We start from the raw sequence: 25213 nt of genomic DNA, 5'->3' as shown, positions 1-25213 counted from the left end.
TTGGTACACTCTGACCTGTGGAGCTTCTGCTCGCCACCAAGGCTGCAGACACGGGTCACAGCACCAGTGTAACTAAGCTGTTTGGCTGGATGACTGACATAGGACTTGCTTTTGGGTCTCGTTTATTCCTGGAAGACAGACACAACGTATGAATGTCTTCCGACATGCACAAGGATCACTGCAAACATGACAGGTTCTCCAGCATAGGAAAAGGTTTGTCCGCTGGAGAACATCAGCATTATACATTATACCAGATCTGCAGTGACACCTTTAACCACTAGGAGGCTCCAACACTGGTAGACTACTTAATTTAGGTGAAACTCACATATAACCAAGACTACATTTTTAACTCTCTTACACTAGGCCCCTTAGTTCCAGTGAAGGGAAATTTAATGCAACAGCATACAATGACATTCTAGACGATTCTGTGTTTCCAATGTTGTGGCAACAGTTGGTATGTATAAGCTGGAAATACAGGCCCAAGTGTTGTTGTTCACTAGTTTGCTCCAATTGGGGGAGGGGTGGTAGGGTTGGAGGGTAATAAAGGAAATGTGTATATATATATATTTTAAAAAGCTGTATTGATATGTGTGTATATATCTTTGTTAAAATATACATAGGGGATTGGAAGTGATGCAAACATTTACATTAATGGAAGCTACAATCTATCGGCAATATTAAAGCTGATCTAACCCCTAAAAATAAATAATAATAATATATATTAAAAAAAAGGTTTGGGGTAGGTCCTTTCCTGCTTCAGCATGACAATGCCCCTGTGCACAAAGCAAGGTGAATGGAGAAATGGTTTGTCGAGATTAGTGTGAAAGAACTTGACTGGCCTGCACAGAGCCCTGATCTCAACTCCATTGAACACCTTTGGGATGAATTGGAACGCCAACTGCGAGCCAGGCCTAATCACCCAACATCAGTGCCCGACCTCCCTAATGCTCGTGGCTGAATGGAAGCAAGTCCCCGCAGCAATGTTCCAACATCTGGTGGAAATCCTTACCAGAAGAGTGGAGGCTGTTATAGCAGCAAAGGGGGGGACCGACTCCATATTAATGCCTATGATTTTGGAATGAGATGTTCCACGAGCAGGTGTACACATACTTTTGATCATGTAGTGTATACACACACACAAACACACTCGTCCTAATATTTCGATATTTCTTAATTCCCTTCTTTCACATTTTGGATGTGCATTGTTAGATATTACTGCACTGCAGTGGTGTAAGGTACTTAAGTAAAAACACTTTAAACTACTACTTAAGTAGTTTTGGGGGGTATCTGTACTTTACTATTTATATTTTTGACAACTTTTACTTCACTGCATTCCTAAAGAAAATTTACTTTTTACTCCATACATTTTCCCTGACACCCAAAAGTACTCGTTTTGAATGCAATGCAGTACAGGAAAATTGTCTAATTCACACACTTATCAAGAGAACATCCCTGGTCATCACTACTGCCTCTGATCTGGTGGACTCTCTAAACACATGTTTGGTTTGTAAATTATGTCTGAGTGTTGGAGCGTGTCCCTGGCTATCATTAAATACATTTAAAAAAACAAGAAAAGGGTGCTGTCTAGTATTTGTACTTTTACTTTTGATGCTAAAGTACATTTTTGCAATTCAATTTACTTTTGATATGTATATTTAAAACCAAATGTTTAGACTTTTACTCAAGTAGTATTTTACTGGGTGACACATTTTTTACTTGAGTAATTTTCTATTAAGGTATCTTTACTATACTCAAGTATGAAAATTGGGTACTTTTTCCACCACAGCTGCACTGTTGAAGCTTGGAACAGAAGCATTTCGCTACACACGCAATAACATCTGCTAAATATGTGTATGAGACCAACAAAATTTGATTTGATATTACTTTTGCTTTGGTCTTCCAACAACATGGGGGAGGAAACGGTGCAAAAAAGCCGCTCTAACTGCGACGTGAATAGACTATATTCAGCAGCCACCCGCATAGAATGCGCTCATAATTCACTGCTACTCACAGAATGTTTGAGATTTCAAGTTATGATGCTGCGTGCATTTTATCAAATGCTTGCAGTCGAACAACCAATATGCGCGACTATGGTTCTTTTCCTGTGTTTGATCCAGACTGTGTTGTCACCTGCAGCAAACCACACCACGATATGTATCGAATCTGACCGAGACCACCCTTTTGAGCGAACCACGGTGCGTTGTCGAGTGCTCTCCCGAGTGCGGATAGTGTTAGTGTACACACCATTCCAAAAGAACCGAACTATGGGGGTAAGTGCACCAGAGTTAAGAAAAACCGCACCAAACAATTTTTGGTGTGAAAGGCCCATATAATTCAGTCACTCATCCTATATAAATCTATGATCAACCCCAGATCATGTTAGAATTGGTGCTTTTTTAATGTGTAGGTTTCAGTTTTCCAGCCAATTTCCTGCAATTCTACCCATCCACCCATGGGGTGGAGAGACATTTTTGCAGTATTAATTCTAAATTCCTGCTATTTTGCACATTTGTAGCGACTTATGCCACATTAATATGATATGAGTGAGAATGACAAACAATCAATGAACGGCCCCCTGGAGGTCCCCTGGGATACATGAACTACCAATCAAACAATTGTTAGCTGGCATGGCTAATTGAGTGACTGTCAGCAACTGACATAAAAGAAAACTGCTGATGCGAAACAATATTTTGAGACCCAGACTGAGTTCCACTAAAAAAATATAACATATTTGGTTGGGGGCCTTAAGTGACCGCTTATGTCGCTTATGCCTGGAACCACCCCTGGGTTTAAGGTAGAAAATATAACAATTATCCTGCATGTCAGAGAATCAAATCTTCAATTTCATACATTTATCATATGTTTTCTCACATCTCTTATATTTGGCTTCAGATCATTCTTCCCTCTGATTTATGCTAGGGTTGCATTACATTTTTTGTTGTTGTCTAAAGTGGCTTCTCCTGTGCTGATCTATAAACAGTCTAGGTGAAAGCAGTAGGATAGATGCCAACTCGGAATATTATTTTACATGTCCAGATCTTTAATTGTAGTGCAGATGAAACAAGACAAGGAGATGAAGCCATTTAGACTTGAGATATCAGAGTAACATGTTATGTCCTCTGACCTGGTGTAATGTATTTTTCTCCCTTAGGTATTCACCCTGAAAGAGATGATACCGGGCCTCCTGAGTGGCGCAGTGGTTTAGCAGTGCTAAAGGTGTCACTACAGATCCTGGTTCGAGACCGGGCTGTATCGCAGCCGCCCGTGACCGGGAGACCCATGAGGCGCCGCACAATTTGCCCAGCGCCGTCCGGGTTAGGGGAGGGTTTGGCTGGCCGGGATGTCCTTGTCCATTGCGCTCTATCGACTCCTGTGGCGGGCGCAGTGCACGCTGACACGGTCGCCAGCTGGAAGGTGTTTCCTCCAACACATTGGTGCGGCTGGCTTCCGGGTTAAGCGAGCAGTGTGTCAAGAAGCAGGTGCGGCTTGGCAGGATCATGTTTCGGAGGATGCATGGCTCTCGACCTTCGCCTCTCCCGAGTCCGTACGGGAGTTGCAGCGATGGGCCAAGACTAACTACCAATTGGGGTAGGGGTAAAAAGTACCAAAACCTCAAGAGTGGAGAAGTCGTCAATAACCTCTTCCTGATAGACAAGAGCCTGTAGCCAGTCTGTCCGCCATGATAGTCTGGTCAACCTTAACAGCCTGGCTAAGAATCTAGGATTGGGCAGTGGCAACCTATGCTATGGTGGAAAAACATAAAAAGGTGGGCCAAGGCTGTGCCACTTCCCTGGAACTATTCTGTTACAAGGTCCAGAGCATCAAATTGTCCTGGACATCGACCTGGTCAACGTAGGCCATGAGTGTGTACTTCCATCCTTTCACCAATGCTTCCATTATGGGACTAAAGCTGGAGGATCTAACATTTTTAAAGGACACAGGACATGAACCAGTTCTTCAGAGCTTTGACTAGTAAATACCTAGAAATTAACACACTATCCTGTCAGACTGTGTTTTGGCTTGGTACAATTATTTATTTCAAAGTTCTTTACCTTTGTGCCTTTTTACCTTATCGAGAAATGGGCATTATTAAAATGTTCAGGTAACTTTTGGGACAGAATAAGGTCTGGGGAGCCCTTATTTTCTATGGGCAAGAGAGCAGTCTTGATTGTTGGTTATATGTGGATGGTTGATAGACAATGTAGTAGTGATTATGGTGGTTGCATCCTTGTATCTCCCTCAGCAAGATCTAGTCATTTACACCTTTGACACAATTACTGCAGTGTAATAATGCAGATCATGAAACATTGATTATCCACTCATATCTTCTGGGAATACACGCCACCCCCCCCCCCCCCCCAAAATGTCCTGGTTATATTCTGGTGTATACCTCCTTATCGCCCAGACTACACCATTGAGTGGCCAAAGTATACGTTTTATGTAGGCCAATGGATAACTCAAGCTTTGTCTATCCAGTAAATGGACGTCATCTGCACAACCCCCGTTCATCACTTGTGTTCCATCAAGCTTTGACTGGGATATTTGTATTCTTCATATAATAGCAATACAAGATTAAACTCTAAATGATCTTAAGAGCCTTGCATTCGTCTGTCCATAGAAATCATGACATTACTTTGGTCCAATATCCTAACAACTTTAGCTGGTGAGATTTTATGATTATATAAACGCAGACAAAATCAATCATTCATCAGGGGAAGAATAGATGACTTGAGGGTCAATCCTTTATGTGATGAAGACAGCACTGTGGGCAGTGAAGATGAAATGACACAGGATTCTTCTGGATTTTTTTTTTTAATCACAAATGGATTTATGTAAAAGTGGAAAAGGAAATTAACACTAGGTCATCATCACAGACAGAAATCTGATAGTAGCCACACATACTGTACACATATACAAAGCTGTCCCATTCAGCTCACACAACCTTCATGATTGGATTGTATGGCAATCACAGTTGGCATGGCTTCCCACGAGTCATTTTGGCATTTTAGAGGAACACAACTTAAAACAATCGTCCATTCTGATTGGAAGAAAAGCGTGTTGATTGCTCCATGCACATTGTGGTTGACCTTGTTCTGTGCCCACATGCATTTTTTTCCTTCTGTGCAGATTGTTGAACGTTGACATCAACTGTTCCTCAGAAAGATGCTGCATGTGCATGCTCATTTACAAAAAACAGAAAAAATCCAGCTGATTCAAAGTCACACAGAGGACAACAAGGAGTCTTCAGGGTCTAGTTTAAGTTCACCCATTTGGCTTTGCGTGAACATTGGCACTAACAGTATGTCCGTGTAGAGTGCATGTTAGCAGTGTGTCACACCATAGCAGTGCAATTTACCAGAAAGTCAGTTATAGAAAAACTATTGTCACCACATACTGTATGTCTTAAGAGTTTTATTTCCTTGATTCAAGGAGAAAAAAAGGCTGTTCACTTTTCTTTATTGAAGCATTGATTTTTTTGTTAAAAAAAGTATATATATATAAAGATGCATTATTTTTGTTTCACACAATCTTTTTTCGCACTGAAGACCATCTCAGTAGACCAACTTAAATGGCTTCAGAGTCAGACAGACAGCTTGAAGGTCACTTTTCTCTCTGAGTTGGAGGCAGACAGAAGAGTGAAGAGAGAAGGACAGAAAAAGAGGTTAGAGGCAGATGACATCAGAGAAGAGGATGAACATATATATGGACGCACTGGAAAGCAGTCTACATGCATTGACAGGGAGGGGTTTCAGCTGCGTGACCCACAATCCATGCAGCACTGCAGATAAGCTCACAAAGGGATCACAACATCCTATCGAGCCACCAGTGTTTTTGTCCTGAATACCAACAGAGAAAAGTAAAAGAAAAGCCAGCTATGAACACGTTACACTGAGGAACAGGGAGGGAGGGAGTGTAGCAGGTCAGGACCTCCTGTTATTAGGGACGCAGACCAGGCTCCATTCAAGTGCCCTTTACAACACCAGCATAGCATAAGCAAGCATGAACAGGATGGGACATCTGTTATGCCACCAAGTTACCATGGAGCCCCCCCCCCCCCCCCACCGGACTCAGAGCAGCACTCACCACTTGAGCTCATAACGGTAGCCGATGAGTAATGTTTAGGAGCTTTGTTGCTCCCCACTGCTTTTTGACTTTCTGCGCTCTTGTAACACTTCCACATCTGCAGAACAAAGGCATGTCATATTACATCGGAATAAAGGCCGAAGTTAGTTTATACACAAGATAAACACAATTAAACAATTTCAAATGGCAAATACATAAAGCAGAAATAAAAATCTAACATTACTACTCCTACTGCATACATGAGTGCTTTCTGTCCTTGAATATAACTTAATATGTTAAAAAATATTTTGTACCATGTGTAGTCAGTCTACAATGATATATAACCTAAAATGTGTTATTGTGCAATTGGAATTTGTATTGTGACCATGAGCATTCAAGACTTTACCCAAATCCAATACCATGACAACCAAGAGTAGAGGAACCTTCATCCACAAAATAATCTGGCCATCATATTTGTCTCAATTGCAAATGTCTCTCACCGCTATGTATACTGTCTTAGAGCAACAAAAACAAGACTCAACTATCTTTAAAACGTTCTCTCTCAAACGCTTAACATTGCTCTCAGCTCATTTTGTGAATTACGTTTCCTCAAAAACAATCCCTTAACCCCAACTCACCCATACACCCAATCAGAATCCCCACATTGAGAGTGGTTTAGTCAGAAAAAGAAATGGAACAGAAAAATGTGTCATATGCACAAAACAAAAAAACAACACCATTTTGATCACAACAATCAAAATGAGGGCACCAGAACTAACCAAGACAGAATAAAGCCATGCAGTTCAGTGAATATGCATTGAGATTGATACAGTAGAATTAGACTGGTAATGCAATGTGACACAGTACTTTAGAGAGGACAGGGTTCTCCCACATACCAAACACCCAATAAGATAAAGGGGAAACCAAATAATTTGATCTAATTTTAATAGATGTGAAACTGCTTTCCTCTGAAGGGCTAGATTACATAATGACTCCATAAATAGCACTTATTGGCAGTTAACGTGTTCCTCAGTCAGCCTATCATGGGACGTGTTCTACAAGCCTCATAACTTTATTATTAAACAGAGCTCCATTCTAACTCTGGAGGACTTCTGACATGAAGATGTTTTAAAGATGCACTGAACACCCAAATGATAGTTAATGTAGCTTTGCAGCATGTTTTCTGAAGATGTATTTATGATTAGAAAAGAAATAAATAATGAATAAAATAACTAGAACAGCTATTGATGTCCCCCATAAAGCAATCATGTAATAGCTTTATAATGTGAGCCAAACAGAGGTTTGATTAATGAATACAGTGTGAACAGACCTTTGAAGCAAAGACATCCAGAGAACCCCACTTCCATAAAATGGAGGGAAATACCAAACCAGGAGTGACGAAAAGGGATTTACAAATCAGCCATGAAAAAAACAAACATAAAAGCTCAAAGGAAAACATAGCATGATAGGGCTTTGATAATGCATGCAGAGTTCCTTCTTTCTCCCCGACCATCACCGGTCCTTATGCAGGTCCCAGATCAGTAGCTGACCAGGGCGCCACACATTCAGACACAGCCATACTCATACCACAACGATTGTTGGTCCTCTGGGCTAAGGGGTGGACATGGGTCAGCATCAAGCACATGATTGGTGTCAATGACATGTTCCCCATTCTGGTCAGGTGAGCTGGGCTTTAGCTCATTTGGTTGGTTCTGGGCGGTTTGGGCAGGCTTGGGCCGGAGATGGGTTTTGCCTGGGGGGCCGCTGATGTTACTGACCAGGGAGGTGTTGAGGGAAAGGAAGGTGTGGCTCTTGCTACTGCACCCTGTGAAGGCTGGCTCGCTGAAGATGGAGTCCATAAACACTGACTCTACTGTGAAGGACGAGCCAAAGAAAGACTCGAGGCTGGAGAGGTCAGTTTCCTTACAACTGAGGGGGTGCTGACTGCCTGTGCAGGGCATACTGACTGACTTCGGCAGGGACAGGGGCATGGGGGCTGGGGCTAGTGGGATGGACTGCTGGGTGGGATGTTGGGACTGGGTGGGGTTGTTGGTTGGGGGGTACTCACTGGGCGTGGTGTAGGCGCGAGGCAAGGCCTTTGAGGAGGGTGAGGGATCCACAGACACGGGCTGCCGGGTGTCTTTGGACAGCAGGTCGTGGATGCTGGTCCGACGTGTGGAGCCCTCGGCTGTGGATATGACGCTGCTGGCCCGGGGCAGCATGGAGGAGGAGATGTCCAGACGCTCAGACACAGACACAGCTTTACTCTGGGAGAGGCTGACCCGTGGCTGGACCATGCCCTTCACACGCGTACTCTCTGCCTTTCGTAGGCTGGGATAACCTGGTTGGCCACCCCTGGAGGGGCGGCCATCGGAGTTCACTGGTGCTGCCTTCCCACTGGCTGAGCGCAGGATGCCCCGCCCCTTAGTGCCGGTGGAGCCTCGCTCGGCCCGGTCTCTCTGCACATGCTCAGCGCCTCCAGAAAGGCGGGTAGACTCAATGGTCAGATTCTCTTGGCTGCCAGACTATTAATGGAGAAGAGACATTAAAGTTACCATACCGTAATACCTGGGTTTTTATAGCAGACTTGAGTGGTGAAATAACTTCTACTTGTTTCTTATCATAGCACAACAGAAGCCTATGAATAAAACAGTACTCCTATCTAAACATAATCTAGTGTTCCTGTGTGTTCCAGGCTGTCACCTCTGCAGGGTCGATGCGCTCCTCTAGGAACTGCTGTAGAGAGAGCACCTCGTTGGCGCTGCCTGAGGCACTGCCATTCTTCTTCTTGGCCTGTGTGGCCTGGGGGTCCAGGGACCTCTGCAGCAGCATGGGGCTCTGGTGAGAGGAGCGGGACAGGGGCTGCTGGACAGGGCTGCTCCCGCTGGACCACTCCTCCTGGTCCAGACTGAGGCTGAACTCCCCACTGCTCTCACTGTGGGGCCTGCTGAGGTTTCCGTTCAACGTGCCTGAAGAGAAACACACTACTGTAGGCGAGTTCTGCTCTAACAGTGTACGACTAACTCAGGTACTAACATACGAGTATCACCCTAAGGTGATGACAGGCAGTAGATATACACCAGCATAGCTCAGAAACCTGCTTATTTGTGAGAACGCAAATAAATAAACAAACATACCAGAACCTAGCCTGGACCCTTCCAGAACATCTCTCACACAGAGAGAGGAAGAGAATTACAGTATCAATGTTAATAGATTACAAAAGTGTTCTGTTTTTTTTTTTTAAATCTAACGTGTGTGTATGAGAGAATCAACAGGGAGTACAATGAAGGAGGTGTCATATGCAGGAACGTGGGAGAGAGGGGGCGTTCTCCTTAGTGATGTGACTGTACCTTTGGCCTCGAGCGGAGCGGAGTGGGAGGTATTACTGCTGATGGTCTTGATACTATGGAGGCTGGAGGCTCTCGAGCCTGGATAGGGATAAGAGGACACGTCACACGGGTCAGCAGATGGTGCAGGCAGGAGGGGTGGCACGGTGCCACGCAACGCCAAACATGCCCAATCACACAAAGGGAGTGGCGAGGGAGGGGCCACACAAACACAAAGGGAGGAATCATTCACGAGGAAAAACCTGTTGTAAAACCTGATTGGAGGAAAGGAGAGGGGCCTTGTGATTGACATGACCCAGAGACCAACACGGGAGGGGCTCAGGTAATTGAGAAGAGTAGGGAGAGGAGGAGACCCGGGGCAGAGGAATGTACCAAAGGATCGGTGGGCTGTATGTGAATGTGGGATGCAAATTGATACAATGTTGTTGCTGTTATTAGTGGTCTTCAGTTTGGTTCAGGTTTGGTGTGGCTGGTACAGTAGTAGTACTGGGGAAACGATGTCAGCAGGTAGTGAGTGGGTGGTAATCATTGATAGCAGTGGCGGTCTTGAGTAAAGTGATACTGTTAGTGGTCTTAGACAGATGTACACAGGTGTGTCACTTACAACAGATGCTACAGGGGACTCTGCACATAGCGGACGGGTCGAGAGCAGAGGGCGACAGAGCCTGAGGAGTGCTAAAGACCTGTAGGCCTGGCACATTCAACACACACAGCTAACTGGGTTAACTTGCTACCACAGATGTTTTATACTACACTGGGCTACAGTGGTGCAGTTCACTTACACTGACCTACTTGTAGTTTGGCTCAGTTTAGGATATAATGCATTGTACTAGGCTATCAGCCATTATATTAATTAACTTACCAACATTACAGCACATCATAACAAAGTGCAATAAAACAGACAGTCGTAGTAAAGTTCATGCAGTAAGAGGTACATTACTGTATAATACAACATACATGACAGTGGGAGGACATTTTAGATAGTGCACAGAAAAAGGAGATAATGACACTAATTGTGATATGTGTGTGTGTGTGTGTGTGTGGGAGAATGGAGTAGGCAGACAGCCCGATCTACGAGCTAATGGAGGAATGCTGCTCATGACCATTTGTTAAGCAGAGTTTACTGTTAGTGATAGCATGCCGAATCTAGTCATTTAGGCAGATCTACTCTAACGCAGGGCTTTAAAACCCTGTTCCTGGACCGGTACCGTCCTGTATGTTCTCTCTCCTGTATGTTCTCCCTAATCTAGCACACCTGATTTAGTTGGTTGATTACAACTGGGGTTGGAGCGAAAACTTACAGTAGGGTAGCGTTCCAGGAACAAGTTTGGAGAACCGTGCTCTAATGGTAGCAAACTGAAATGTAGAGATATGGACCAAGCTTCCAGTAGCACGACATTTACACTTACTGTAAGGCTTTAAAACATTGCCTATTTTTTGCCATTTGTTATTTAATTCCTTTGTCTCCCAGTAATAAACTGGTGTAAAGCCCTGTGGTTAAATAATAGTAATGGGAGTTTGTCCTAAAGGTCAACGGTTCTCTTACCTTGACCTCTGATCCCAATGGGGTCGTCTGAGGATGCTGGAACATCTTCACAGGAAGCGTTGTCTGGAGGAGAAAAAGATGGGGAAATATGAGTTATGGCTGGGGGGGATAGAGAAACTACTGGAGAATAGGGCTTTTGAGGGAAGCAAAGTATGTGGCAGACAATCTTCTGAAAGCTAGAGTATGATGGTAGGCATTCACAGGTGTCCAAATCAAAAAGGAAAAATGGAAATGATAGAAAAAAAGGACATTTACGATGGATTAAACAATGACTTGCTTCTGAAACACAATGAGAGCTGTAGTAAATACACATCCTAGATGATAGTTCACCACACCACCAAGGGGGGATCGACTAGCGGTCCTGTAGTCTCTACCTTTCATCTTCAGGCTCCTCTTGGCCCTGTTGCCAGAGGGCAAAGTGAGGGTGGCGTAGTTGATAGCGTTAGTGGAGTAGGCCATGGAGCCCAGCTCCTTCATGTGCCGACTTCTGCTGCCCCCGTTGGCCTCCACGGGCCCCTCCAGGTTCTCTGTACTGCCTGCCCACTGGCCCCCTGCCAGGGCAATGGACTGCAGCAGGTCGTTCATGGCTGGGGTGGAGATGGAGATGAATTAGCCGAGGGCACAGGGAACAGTGCTAGGCTAGGCATGCAGTGGCTGCTAAGAGTCAAAGCAGCAGCATTCAGAGATGTGCCACAGTCAGTGTGGGCAAGCCCATGTCAGCAAGGCATGCACAAGAGCTGAAATGCAGCCAAACTGAAAGAGTCAAAAATAGTGTGACAGAAAGTCAGGAAATGAGAGAAAGAGAAAAAAAGCACTAAGGCTCCACTTCAATTCCTACATGGTGGCTGTTAGTGAGAGGTGGCGAGAGAAAGAGAGCAGTGAGGTTCTGCAAAGTCATGCCGGCTCTGTAGTGAGAGAGGAGTGAGGAGGATGGCAGGCCGCGCTCACACCACAAGTAGACAGGCAGAGATACAGTATATAGATGGATGGGGCCAGAGTCAAAGTGCAGGCCACACACACACACACACACACACACACACACACACACACACACACACACACACACACACACACACACACACACACACACCCCTACAGACCGTAGAACCCTATACAGTACAGTAGAATGGCATACAGTACCTCCCGACTGCACTGTCACATATACAGCTGAAGTTTACATATACCTTAGCCAAATACATTTAAACTCAGTATCACAATTCCTGACATTTAATCCTTGCAAAAATTCCCTGTTCTAGGTCAGTTAGGATTACCACCATTTTAAGAATGTGAAATGTCAAAATAATAGTAGAGAGAACGATTTATTTCAGCTTTTATTTCTTTCATCACATTCCCAGTGGGTCAGAAGTTTACATACACTCAATTAGGTTTTGGTAGCATTGCCTTTAAATTGTTTAAATTGGGTCAAACGTTTTGGGTAGCCTTCCACAAGCTTCCCATAATAAGTTGGGTGAATTTTGGCCCATTCCTCCTGACAGAGCTTGTGTAACTGAGTCAGGTTTGTAGGCCTCCTTGCTCGCACACGCTTTTTCAGTTCTGCCCACAAATTTTCTATAGGATTGAGGTCAAGGCTTTGTGATGGCCACTCCAATACCTTGACTTTGTTGTCCTTAAGCCATTTTGCCACACCTTTGGAAGTATGCTTGGGGTCATTGTCCATTTGGAAGACCCATTTGCGACCAAGCTTTAACTTCCTGACTGATGTCTTGAGAGGTTGCTTCAATATATCCACTCATGATGGCATCTATTTTGTGAAGTGCACCAGTCCCTCCTGCAGCAAAGCACCCCACAACATGATGCTGCCACCCCCGTGCTTCACAGTTGGGATGGTGTTCTTTGGCTTGCAAGCCTCCCCCTTTTTTCTCCAAACATAACAATGGTCATTATGGCCAAACAGTTCTATTTCTGTTTCATCAGACCACAGGACATTTCTCCAAAAAGTACAATCTCTGTCCCCATGTGCAGTTGCAAACCGTAGTCTGGCTTTTTTATGGCGGTTTTGGAGCAGTGGCTTCTTCCTTGCTGAGCGGCCTTTCAGGTTATGTCGATATAGGACTCGTTTAACTGTGGATATAGATCCTTTTGTACCTGTTGTTTCCGCCAGCATCTTCACAAGGTCCTTTGCTGTTGTTCTGGGATTGATTTGCCCTTTTCGCACCAAAGTACGTTCATCTCTAGGAGACAGAAAGCGTCTTCCTGAGCGGTATGACGGCTGCATGGTCCCATGGTGTTTATACTTGCGTACTATTGTTTGTACAGACGAACGTGGTACCTTCAGGCGTTTGGAAATTGCTCCCAAGAATGAACCAGACTTGTGGTCTACAATTTGTTTTCTGAGGTCTTGGCTGATTTCTTTTGATTTTCCCATGATGTCAAGCAAAGAGACAGTGAGTTTGAAGGTAGGCCTTGAAATACATCCACAGGTACACCTCCAATTGACTCAAATGATGTCAATTAGCCTATCAGAAGCTCCTAAAGCCATGACATCCTTTTCTGTAATTTTTCAAGCTGTTTAAATGTACAGTCAACTTAGTGTACGTAAACGTCTGACCCACTGGAATTGTGATATAGTGAATTATAAGTGAAATAATCTGTCTGTAAACAATTGTTGGAAAAATGACTTGTGTCATGTACAAAGTAGATGTCCTAACCGACTTGCCAAATCTATAGTTTGTTAACAAGAAATTTGGGGAGTGGAAAGAAAAACGAGTTTTAATGACTCCAACCTAAGCGTATGTAAACTTCTGACTTCAACTGTACATTGTCTAGACCTAGACCCGCGATGGGCAACTTTGTTGGGGGTGGGGGCCACAAAAAATCTGAACTGATCATGAGAGGCAGCAGTTGGCCACTTTGAACGCGGAGAGAACATTTAAGTTTTAGAGTTAATTTTGTACAATTCTACACATTTTGCCATAGGGTGGAAAGAAATGTTTGAATTTGTTAATATAATATCTGAGTGAGATTGAGTAATAAAATCATTGGGGCCCCCCCGGCTGGTAAATCGACCATGATAACAAGTTTAGATAGCTGGCTGGCTGACTATCAAGTGACTGACATAAGAGGAAAACTGCTGATGCACAGACATATTTTGAAATTGCACCTTGTGTATTCTATTATTGTAACTCGCAACAGTAAGTTTAGACCCCGATTAAATTCTCCCCCCCAAAAATGTATAACCTAGACTAACTTAGAGTGCATCTACAGATACCACAACATAAAAATACAGAAAAAGAACTACAGAACACCACTACTACCACTCACATTACTTCACATAAATGTTGTTAATCATTGAAGAGCGTTAATTTGTACTAATATCTACATTTGTTAGTTCTTGTATGTCATTACTTCGACTGTACACAAATCTAACCCAACAAAATTTGTTGTTAAGATGGATGTATCTACTATTGGTGATAAATTAGAGTATGAGTTTTGTTTATTCCTAGAAAGGAAGAATAGAAACCAGCTAGAAGCTATGAGAAGAGAAGCTAGGTGAGGGAAGCAGGAAGGCGCAGGACAGAGGAGGTGGATGGAGGTGGTAGGACGCCAGGCTATCGGAGGTCTTACACATGGACCGGCGGTAGATGTCCTTCGCTTTGTCTTTCTCCTTCGATCTGTTCCTCATAAAGGGCAACCATTTCACAGCTGTCAGTTTACAGCCAAAGCAGAGAGGGGAGAAACAGAAATACCAGGGGAGATGGAGAGGAAAAGAAAGGAGGGAAAAAAACAGATGGATGTTAACGCTGAGAACCAGGAGGGAACCAGTGTACCGTTCTGAAGACTCAACTGGTAATAAAAAACATAGTGTTACATAGATATTAGGGAAAATGCTGATATGTATACAAACAGATACACGTGCGCACACACACACAGTGAGACACACTAACGCTCACTCACTCACTGTTCAAACAAAACGCCACGCACACACAGCAAAGTGGGATGGCTGTGATGGGGGTTGCCACATGGAAGACATCAGGCTGCTAACAGACACTACACAAACACATAGAATACCACACACAAAACACCACACATAGGGTGACATTTATTAAAGGGTGCAATTAGGAGAGTACAACAGTGACACCAGGGGAACGGCACTGCAGTGGAAGGATTGGCTACAGGGATCCCATTGCTAACGCAATAAACATAGTAGATCCTGGGACACTGTATAGAGGCACCATTTTAGATTTCCACCTCCACAGACACCTCCGTGTGTTCTATAGACTGACAGATTTCTGTAAATGCAGACATATTGTGAGTGTTACGTAAAATGTTCTTTAGTATAGCTATTAAAAGACAAAAGAAACATAGTTACATCAAATATTGCCTTTAGAAGTATTACAGTGTACTTCTAATCCATCTGTCTGCATATTTCAAGACATGTCATATGAGGGGGCAGAGAGATACCTGAAGGGTTGGATGATACTTTTCTCGTGAATAATCTTGAAAAAGCTTACACTTAACTGGACATCAACGAATCCTCCATCGTTAAGTCAATGGAAAAATCATATGCTTCATTATATAAATATTGAAAGAGTGTGGGTGACAGAAAGGAACAAAATGGTGCGATTTGAGGATGTGGGAGAGATTAGTGCAGACACTGGAGATAGGGGTGAGAACAGGTGGGTCTGGGCAGGTGTGATGATGTTTGTGTGCGTCTGTATTTTATATATATACACACACACAATATATATATATATATATATATACATATATATACACATGTATATACACATATATATACACACACACACACCTGTTATATATATATATATTAGTCCCAGTCAAAAGTTTGGACACCAACTCATTCAAGGGTTTTTCTTTATTTTGACTCTTTTCAACATTGTAGAATAATAGAAAACATCAAAACTATGAAATAACAATCAAAATACATTTATGAGATTCTTCAAAGTAGCCACCTTTTGCCTTGACAGCTTTGCACACTCTTGGCATTCTCTCAACCAGCTTCACATGGAATGCTTCTCCAACAGTCTTGAAGGAGTTCTCACATAGGGTGAGCACTTGTTGGCTGCTTTTCCTTCACTTTACGTTACAACTCATCCCAAACCATCTCAATTGGGTTGAGGTCATTTGAATGTGGAGGCCAGGTATCTGATGCAGCACTCCATCACTCTCCTTTTTTGTCAAATAGCCCTTACACAGTCCGGAGGTGTGTTTGGTCATTGTCCTGTTGAAAATCGAATTATAGTCCCACTAATCGCAAACCAGATGGGATAGCGTATCGCTGCAGAATGCTGTGGTAGCCATGCTGGTTAAGTATGCCTTGAATTCTAAATAAATCAGAGACAGTGTCACCAGCAAACCACCGTCACACCACCTCCTCCATGCTTCACGGTGGGAACCACACACGCGGAGATAATCCGTTCACCTACTCTGCATCTCACAAAGACACAGCGGTTGGAACCAAAAATCTAACTTTTGGACTCATCAGATCAAAGGACAGATTTCCACCGGTCTAATGTCCATTGCTTTTGTTTCTTGGCCCAAGCACGTCTTCTTATTGGTGTCCTTTAGTGGTAGGTTCTTTGCAGCAATTCGACCATGAAGGCCTGATTCACGCAGTCTCCTCTGAACAGTTGATGTTGATGTGTCTGTTACTTGAACTCTGTGAAGCATTTATTTGGGCTTCAATTTCTGAGGCTGGTAACTAATGAACATATCCTTTGCAGCAGAGGTAACTCTGGGTCTTCCTTTCCTGTGGCGGTCCTCATGAGGGCCAGTTTCATCATAGCGCTTCCTGGTTTTTGTGACTGCACTTGAAGAAACTTTCAAAGTTCTTTCCATTTTCCGGAGTAAAGTAATGATGGAATGTCGTTTCTCTTTGCTTATTTGAGCTGCTCTTGCCATAATATGGACTTGGTATTTTTCCAAATAGGGCTATCTTCTGTATACCACCACAACACAACTGATTGGCTCAAATGCATTAAGGAGGAAAGAACTTCCAGAAATTAACATTTAACAAGGCACACCTGTTAATTGAAATGCATTCTAGACTACCTCATGAATCTGGTTGAGAGAATGCCAAGAGTGTGCAAAGCTGTCATCAAGGCAAAGGGTTGGCTACTTTGAAGAATTTGAAATATAAAATATATTTTGATTTGTTTAACACTTTTTTGGTAACTATACAATTCCATGTGTTATTTCATAGTTTTGAGGTCTTAAATATTATTATACACTATTATATTATTATACACTACACCGTTTAATAGGTATGTGGGTGTGTTCCTCTGCCCAGGCGTTGCTGACGCCTGCCAGATCTTACAACACTTGGATAGGTATTTTAGTATCAGCTAATCTATCAGTCGATGACACAGCCGATGACATGGCATGCAAACATTGGTTGATGCATGCAACGTCTGAGTAGGGGAACGCGACCATTGACTGAAGGATGAGACACGCCATGTTGACGTGCCTTGAGTGACACGACAGCTCGACTACAACTACCCCGCCCAGCCCTCCCATCTCAGCATACCATTAGAGGAACCTTGGTTACCCTGGTTACTCTGCACATGGGAGTGCTGCACTCTCTGAGAGTCTTTCTTCCCTATCGCACAGAGAGGGAAAAACAAGCACAGGAAGCATTAGGTCCACACAACCAGCCACCACACAACAACAAGGGGCTACTGTCCTGGTGTCTCCTGCCCTGCATACCTCACTGTCAACAACTGACCCCTACTCATGTTCTAGTGTCTGTGTCAGCATGTTCTTTTCTGTCTGACCCAGTGTACTTCGGTTTCTCTGTCTGCGTGCATCATATTACCAGTGTCTGCATGTATCTGCCTCTGTCTGACCATGCATTTCCTGTGTTTAAACCACATGTATTTATTAACTTATTTAGCTAATATGTGATCTAGTCCTTCTTCCTGTCTGTTAGTCCTTCTGATCAGAGGAAGGGACATATTGAGTGAGAGGAAGATCTTGTCCTAGACTCTTTTCTGGTCTGGAGCGGACTCTCTTGCAAAATATAGGTCTATTACTTCCTTCTATTGTGTCTATTTTACCGTAAAGTATATCGATGTGTTTTAATGCACTTCAAATGAGGCTTGATTTGATCAGTAGGGTGTTTTTCCATGCAGGTCAGAGAGTGTCTACTCACTGCTGTTCCTCTTTTGTGTCAGCGTGTCGTCCAGGGAGTTGGAGCCAGAGCCTACGGAGGAGGAGTCCTGGCTGTCCAGAGGAAGCCCCAGGAAGCCCTCGCTGGACTCGGAGCGCGTGGGAGTCAGCGTCAGGGAACGCATCCGCTCCAGACTCCTCGGCTTGATCAGCTTCATCATCTTCAGGGTGATCCAATTCCCTCGTCTGAGATGAGAGAGAGAGATTTGTAATTTAGGGTAAATTATTTGACTCTGGGTAGTGTTCAGTAGGCACAAAAGAGCGGAAAACGTTATAAATTAATGGATGTATTCCCATTTTGTGCCTTACTGAACCAGCATCCGGGGTGTTCTTGTATACCACAACCTCCCAATTCCCGAGAGTCAGCTATGATGATGTTGGTTAAGCATAAAGATGAACCAGAGCTTCTTGGTGAATTTGAACCATATGCAGGAGTTGGTTAGGTTCAGACATAAACCATATGCATTTAGTCAGGCATGGAAATGAATCAGAACTGAATGGTTAGGCACATACGATTCAGGGCAGTTAGTTATGCAATGGAATTAACCATAACCAGACAACTGCAGCAATCTACTGCAGTTATACATTTCATTTTCATGTGGGGGATATCAGCTTTGTCTCCGTCAGCTGTTTACTACGACAGAGGCTGATATGGTCAAAGCACCAACCACAATGATAGCAGTGGGCTCCTCCTAGCTACTTACCTCCGTGGAGGAGAGGGGTCATAAAACTTGTACTGGTCCATGATCTTCTCTTCCAGCTTCTCCTTCTGTCTCCTCAACTCATTCAGCTTGTCACTGTGAAGGAGGGAAAGACCAGTTAGGCACAGGAACAAATGACATCTAGCTACATAGCCAAGAAACAGACATCTCTCTTATTGAAATGATAACTTGAACACTGGTTACAAAATGTAATAGTGGGGTCATCTCTCACATGTACTGTCTCTGTTCTACGTGGAACAGGTCCTTGCTCTCCATGGTCTGTTCTAGCAGGGTGCGGTTCTGCAGCATCAGGGTCTGTATCTGGTCCAGCAGGTGGCGGTTCTCCTCCTCCAGGTTCCCCTTCAACTGACTCAGCAACTAGGGAGAGAGAAATAGACTATTTGAGCAAAGTGGTTGGTGTCCAAGTTGCTTTCACATGGTTGTATATATTACACGTGGGCTGTGCCTTCCCTTCACAGTGGGTGAATACAGGTCAGACACTTGTTAAGCCTTAAAGAGCATGGTACTGAGAAACCATCTATCAGCCTTCCTTTCCAACAGACAGATGTCAGGCAAACATAGTTATGTCTGGACCGAGGCCACATATCGGCTTTGAACACTTACATAACATAGGACTACATTTACCAAGAGTTAGCTGTGATAGTTTGGAAATATGTGGAACATGAAAATGATAATCTAGTGGTTGGTCTATGGGTAGGGGGTACAGATACTGTAGTACCTCACACTGGTTAATGAGTGGGAGGGAGTGAAGGGGGACTGAGGGGTGTGTAACTGTACCTCACACTGGTTAATGAGTGGGAGGGAGTGAAGGGGGACTGAGGGGTGTGTAACTGTACCTCACACTGGTTAGTGAGTGGGAGGGAGTGAAGGGGGACTGAGGGGTGTGTAACTGTACCTCACACTGGTTAATGAGTGGGAGGGAGTGAAGGGGGACTGAGGGGTGTGTAACTGTACCTCACACTGGTTAGTGAGTGGGAGGGAGTGAAGGGGGACTGAGGGGTGTGTAACTGTACCTCACACTGGTTAATGAGTGGGAGGGAGTGAAGGGGGACTGAGGGGTGTGTAACTGTACCTCACACTGGTTAATGAGTGGGAGGGAGTGAAGGGGGACTGAGGGGTGTGTAACTGTACCTCACACTGGTTAGTGAGTGGGAGGGAGTGAAGGGGGACTGAGGGGTGTGTAACTGTACCTCACACTGGTTAATGAGTGGGAGGGAGTGAAGGGGGACTGAGGGGTGTGTAACTGTACCTCACACTGGTTAATGAGTGGGAGGGAGTGAAGGGGGACTGAGGGGTGTGTAACTGTACCTCACACTGGTTAGTGAGTGGGAGGGAGTGAAGGGGGACTGAGGGGTGTGTAACTGTACCTCACACTGGTTGGTGAGCTTGGTGGAGGTGATGTCCAGCTGCTGGTACTGCTCTTTGAGTTTGGAGAAATCTGCCTCCAGGCGGGTCTGTTCCAGCTTGGCACTGTTCATCTGGCTCTTCAGGTTCTTATGGTCAACCTGCAGGCCCTCATTATCCTTCACCAGCTGGCGGTGTGCCATGTTCAGCCTACACACAGACGTCATGTGTTTTAAACAGCACATTCTTTACTCATAGCCCCCTTTTAGTTCTCTAATTGCAACCACTTAAAATGTCTGCATATTGCCACTAAAAACATGCAAACTTTATTTCCCCCGCTCTCTCTAAAAACCTTGTTGCACAGATTTCTCTGTACCTGGATTGACAGCTTAAGGATGTTCCCTTGCACCTCAAAGTAACCCTCAGGGCAAACTCCCCTCCTCCTCCCCCCTCTCTCATACAAACACACACAGACCTCAGTTTAACCCTGAAACACTCACCTTTCATTCTCCTCCTTCAGTTTGTAGTAGTCTATAGCCGTGGCCTCGTGGCTCTTGTTTTCAGACAGCATCTTCTCCTGCTCTGCCTTCAGCTGTTTCTCCAGCTCCTCCAGCTGATCCTTCTGCCTCAGCAGCTGATTATACCTGCAACACATTACCACCGGTTAGTGGATGGCAGCTGTGTGTGTATATACAGTTGAAGTGGGAAGTTTACATACACTTAGGTTGGAGTCATTAAAACTCGCTTTTCAACCACTCCACAAATTTCTTGTTAACAAACTATAGTTTTGGCAAGTCAGTTAGGACATCTTTGTGCATGACACGTAATTTTTCCAACAAATGTTTACAGAGATTATTCACTTATCCTTCACTGTAACACAATTCCAGTGGGTCAGACGTTTACATACATTAAAATTGACTGTGGCTTTAGAAGCTTCTGATAGGCTAATTGACATAATTTGAGTCAATTGGAGGTGTACCTGTGGATGTATTTCAAGGCCTACCTTCAAACTCAGTGCCTCTTTGCTTGACATCATGGGAAAATCAAAAGAAATCAGCCAAGACCTCAGAATTTTTTTTTTTTTTTAGACCTCCACAAGTCTGGTTCATCCTTGGGAGCAATTTCCAAACGCCTGAAGGTACCACATTCATCTGTACAAACAATAGTATGCAAGTATAAACACCATGGGACCACGCAGCCGTCATACCGCTCAGGAAGGAGACACGTTCTGTCTCCTAGAGATGAACGTACTTTGGTGCGAAAAGTGCAAATCATTCCCAGAACAGCAGCAAAGGACCTTGTGAAAATGCTGGAGGAAACCAGTACAAAAGTATCTATATCCACAGTAAAACGAGTCCTATATCGACATAACCTGAAAGGCCGCTCAGCAAGGAAGAAGCCACTGCTCCAAAACCGCCATAAAAAAGCCAGACTACGGTTTGCAACTGCACATGGGGACAGAGATTGTACTTTTTGGAGAAATGTCCTGTGGTCTGATGAAACAAAAATAGAACTGTTTGGCCATAATGACCATTGTTATGTTTGGAGAAAAAAGGGGGAGGCTTGCAAGCCAAAGAACACCATCCCAACTGTGAAGCACGGGGGTGGCAGCATCATGTTGTGGGGTGCTTTGCTGCAGGAGGGACTGGTGCACTTCACAAAATAGATGGCATAATGAGGGAGGGAAATGATGTGGATATATTGAAGCAACATCTCAAGACTTCAGTCAGGAAGTTAAAGCTTGGTCGCAAAAGGGTCTTCCAAATGGACAATGACCCCAAGCATACTTCCAAAGGTGTGGCAAAATGGCTTAAGGACAACAAAGTCAAGGTATTGGAGTGGCCATCACAAAGCCCTGACCTCAATCCTATAGAAAATTTGTGGGCAGAACTGAAAAAGTGCATGCGAGCAAGGAGGCCTACAAACCTGACTCAGTTACACCAGCTCTGTCAGGAGGCATGGGCCAATATTCACCCAACTTATTGTGGGAAGCTTGTGGAAGGCTACCCAAAACATTTGACCCAAGTTTAACAATTTAAAGGCAACGCTACCAAATACTAATTGAGTGCATGTAAACTTCTGACCCACTGGGAACGTGATGAAAGAAATAAAAGCTGAAATAAATCACTTTACTATTATTCTGACATTTTACATTCTTAAAATAAAGTGATGATCCTAACTGACCTAAGACAGGGAATTTTTATTAGGATGAAATGTCAGGAATTGTGAAAAACTGAATGTATTTGGCTAAGGTGTATGTAAACTTCTGATTTCAACTGTATGTGTCTCTGACTTGAGCACTGTGTAATGGTAGAGTGGAACTGAGTGCATACTAAGACTGTCATGTATGTGTATTTGGCCATGTGTGGTTAAGTGTGTGATCGATGCCAGCTGAGCTGGAGTATGCTGTAGGCACATAACAGCACCAGTTGAAACCCCACCTGTCCTCCAGGTCTCTGTGCTGTGATTCCAGGCTCTTGTGGGCACTTTTCAGGCCTCCGTGTTTGCCAATGAGGCCCTCATACTCCGAGGCCTGCCTCTCATGCAGGGCAGCCAACTTCTCATGGTCCCTCAGTAGCATCTCATAGGTGGACCTCAAGTCCTCCCTCTCCCTCACCGCACCCTCCTTTTCATTCTCCGTGCTGGACTGCTGTGTCGCAAGCTGGGCATTCTGGGCCATGAGAGTGCCGCTCTGGGAGTTCAGGGTGGAGTTCTCCACCTAAAGGGGAAACAAGAAATCTGATTGGACATCTGTGCCGTCTGAACTCAGTAACTCAGAAATACCCTTAACTATATCTGTTTTTTCAAGGCTTGTGTCATGTCCTTCTAGGCATTGCATTGGATTAGATTCTCCAGTTATGTGAAGAAAAAAAAACAGGGCGATAACCTCAAAACAATTTGAATAGGTGTAGGTGTCGGTTCTGAGCAATAGGGGGCACTGTGTACACAGACAGCCTGTCCATCCAGTAAACAGTGACGTTGAGACTTCACACGTCCTTGTCTTATTTGGATAAACATCAGTGGTCAAATGTTTTTTGAAAGTACAAATTCCCAAGCACAGACATGTTCAAAGTTAGATTTGACATGCAGCAGAATGCAGCCGAATCCTGTTCAGATGTAGATTTTACGACCCAAGATTTTGTTGAACCGCTGCCATAAAATACATCAAAATAGATGTGGCTTATGAGAGGGGAATTCTCTCTAGCCACGTGGCAGTGGAGAGACAGAGCTTGGGTAGGGTTTAAACTACAATATAGGCTATCACTGCAGTGTAGACAAGGCCAGCGTATAGGGTGCAGAGCACAGCAGTAAAGGAGCAACAGTGGGAACCAGGGCTTAGTGGTTAGAGCGTTGGGACAGTAACCGAAAGGTTGCTGGATCTAAGCCCCAAGCTGACAAGGTAAAAATCTGTCATTCTGCCCGAGAAGGCAGTTAACCCACTGATCCCCGGGCGCCGAAAACGTGGATGTCGATTATGGCAGCCCCCCGCACCTCTCTGATTCAGAGGGGTTGGGTTAAATGCGGAAGACACATTTCAGTTGAATGCATTCAGTTGTACAACTGACTAGGTATCCCCCTTTCCCTTACTTGTAGTTTGGCATTCTGGGTCTGTAGGGTGGTGTTGTTCTCCTGTAGAGATGCAGTCTGTCTCTGTAGAGCCAGAATCTGAGCCTGCAGGTTATTGCTCTGGGTCTCCAGCTGCTTCAGGTTGGTATGCAGGGCCTGCTTCTCTGCCTGTAGGGTGGCATTCTGAAAATGACAGACACACACACAAGATTAAGGCATGCATTAATTATATACAGAGGCCCTTCACATATAGAAGATGGCTATTTTGACTTGTTGATTAGATTGAGTTTACTTACGTTTCTCTCCACCTCAATGAGGCGGTCTTTGACCTTGAGCAGTTCCCGGGTGGTCTCGTGGCTCTCCTTCTCCCACCTGTTGACCGCCTGAGAGTCCTCCCTGTCCCCTCTTCTGGGGGGCGAGCTCTGCACCATCCTCTCCTCCTCCTCCCTCTGTCGCAGGGCCTCGTAGTTCTTCTTCACCTGGAGAGGTCAAAGGTGAATGGGTTAAACCTCCATCCCCCAAAATATGCCCATGCTAATAAGTTCCATCTCTGTTCTGGCAACCCAGCGGCAAGGGTTCTAGTTTTCGTCACAGAGTTAAACATGTGCTGCGGAAACTATTCTCTGGGTTTTCTAGGCTCCTGGTGCCTCATAAATAGATAACACAATGGAAAAGGAATGAATAAATTATGAATTGCCTCAGAAGCATTTGAGCGTTTCTCTGAGTCACGCGTTAAAGAAGCATAACACAGGACCTCTCTGGGATAATGTTTTTTGTACAGATGTTCATTGGGCTGCTATTCTATATTGTTTAGGACTCACAGTTTTGAGCTCCTGGCGCAGTTGTTGGTTGAGGTTGGAGGACTCCTGTAGTCTGGCCTCCAAGGCTGCTATCTTCTCCTCCTTGATCTCCAGAGTAGATTTGAGAGTGGACTCTAGCTTGAACTCCAGCAGCTTATACCTGCACATAATGGACATTCACAATCATTAAAAGACCAAGGATCTTTCCTGGATAAAATTCAATGTCTTGACACTGTATTGTTGGCAGTGTCTACTATGAACCTTAACTGATGTGGTCACAATTATTTATGGGGGGGATGGGTACCTTTAAGCAGCAGCATAATGGTTTGTGTGTATATTACCTGTCGTCGTCAGAGCTCTGCTCGTCCTGCAGCAGCCTCTGCTTGTTGAGCAGCCTCTCCTTGTTGAGGCCCATCTTCTCCAGCTCGTGTGTCAGTTTCTCCAGGTCATTGTTCATCTGCTGAGTCCGCAGTTTCTCACTCACCAGTTCCTGAAACGTCAAACACCAATCCAGTCACCCTACATTCATAATCCCTAGAATAATCCAATCTTAATGTACTTAATGGAACATAGTTGAGTTCCAAGTTTAAGAAAAAGTGTTGGCATAGTGCTCTGGTTTTATTACTTCTTGCATAACGCAGGTGCAATGATTATAGCTGAAATTAAAGGTTAGTC

General features: G+C 44.3%; 1 protein-coding gene across 6 annotated transcripts in view; it reads right to left on the bottom strand.

Moving 5' to 3' along the window:
• Positions 1-4793: 4793 nt before the first annotated feature.
• Positions 4794-25213, bottom strand: part of LOC106607988 (girdin) — a 94349-nt gene continuing 73929 nt past the window's right edge. Inside the window, exons 17-36 of one of the 6 annotated variants that reach the window (XM_014205587.3) lie at positions 24880-25028; positions 24560-24698; positions 24035-24217; positions 23760-23921; positions 22613-22890; positions 20672-20815; positions 20195-20381; positions 19039-19184; positions 18810-18902; positions 18089-18291; positions 17465-17536; positions 14542-14619; positions 11331-11543; positions 10957-11019; positions 10015-10101; positions 9414-9491; positions 8767-9032; positions 8132-8588; positions 6085-6181; positions 4794-5613 (exon numbers count right to left, since the gene is read on the bottom strand). In XM_014205587.3, coding sequence (XP_014061062.1) covers positions 6120-6181; positions 8132-8588; positions 8767-9032; positions 9414-9491; positions 10015-10101; positions 10957-11019; positions 11331-11543; positions 14542-14619; positions 17465-17536; positions 18089-18291; positions 18810-18902; positions 19039-19184; positions 20195-20381; positions 20672-20815; positions 22613-22890; positions 23760-23921; positions 24035-24217; positions 24560-24698; positions 24880-25028 — 3060 coding nt within the window. In that variant the 3' untranslated portion in view covers positions 4794-5613; positions 6085-6119. Of the gene's footprint in view, positions 8589-8766; positions 9033-9413; positions 9492-10014; positions 10102-10956; positions 11020-11330; positions 11544-14541; positions 14620-17464; positions 17537-18088; positions 18292-18809; positions 18903-19038; positions 19185-20194; positions 20382-20671; positions 20816-22612; positions 22891-23759; positions 23922-24034; positions 24218-24559; positions 24699-24879; positions 25029-25213 lie in introns of all 6 variants that reach the window. The other 5 variants (XR_001329355.3, XM_014205542.3, XM_014205565.3 and 2 more) reach the window with 5 other exon arrangements.

The sequence above is a fragment of the Salmo salar genome, chromosome 01 (genome assembly GCF_965601325.2).
Source record: "Salmo salar chromosome 01, fSalSal1, whole genome shotgun sequence".
NCBI classification, from domain to species: Eukaryota; Metazoa; Chordata; class Actinopteri; order Salmoniformes; family Salmonidae; genus Salmo; species Salmo salar.
The sequence above is the reverse complement of the archived record's forward strand: the minus strand, read 5'-3'. Positions and strand labels throughout refer to the sequence as shown.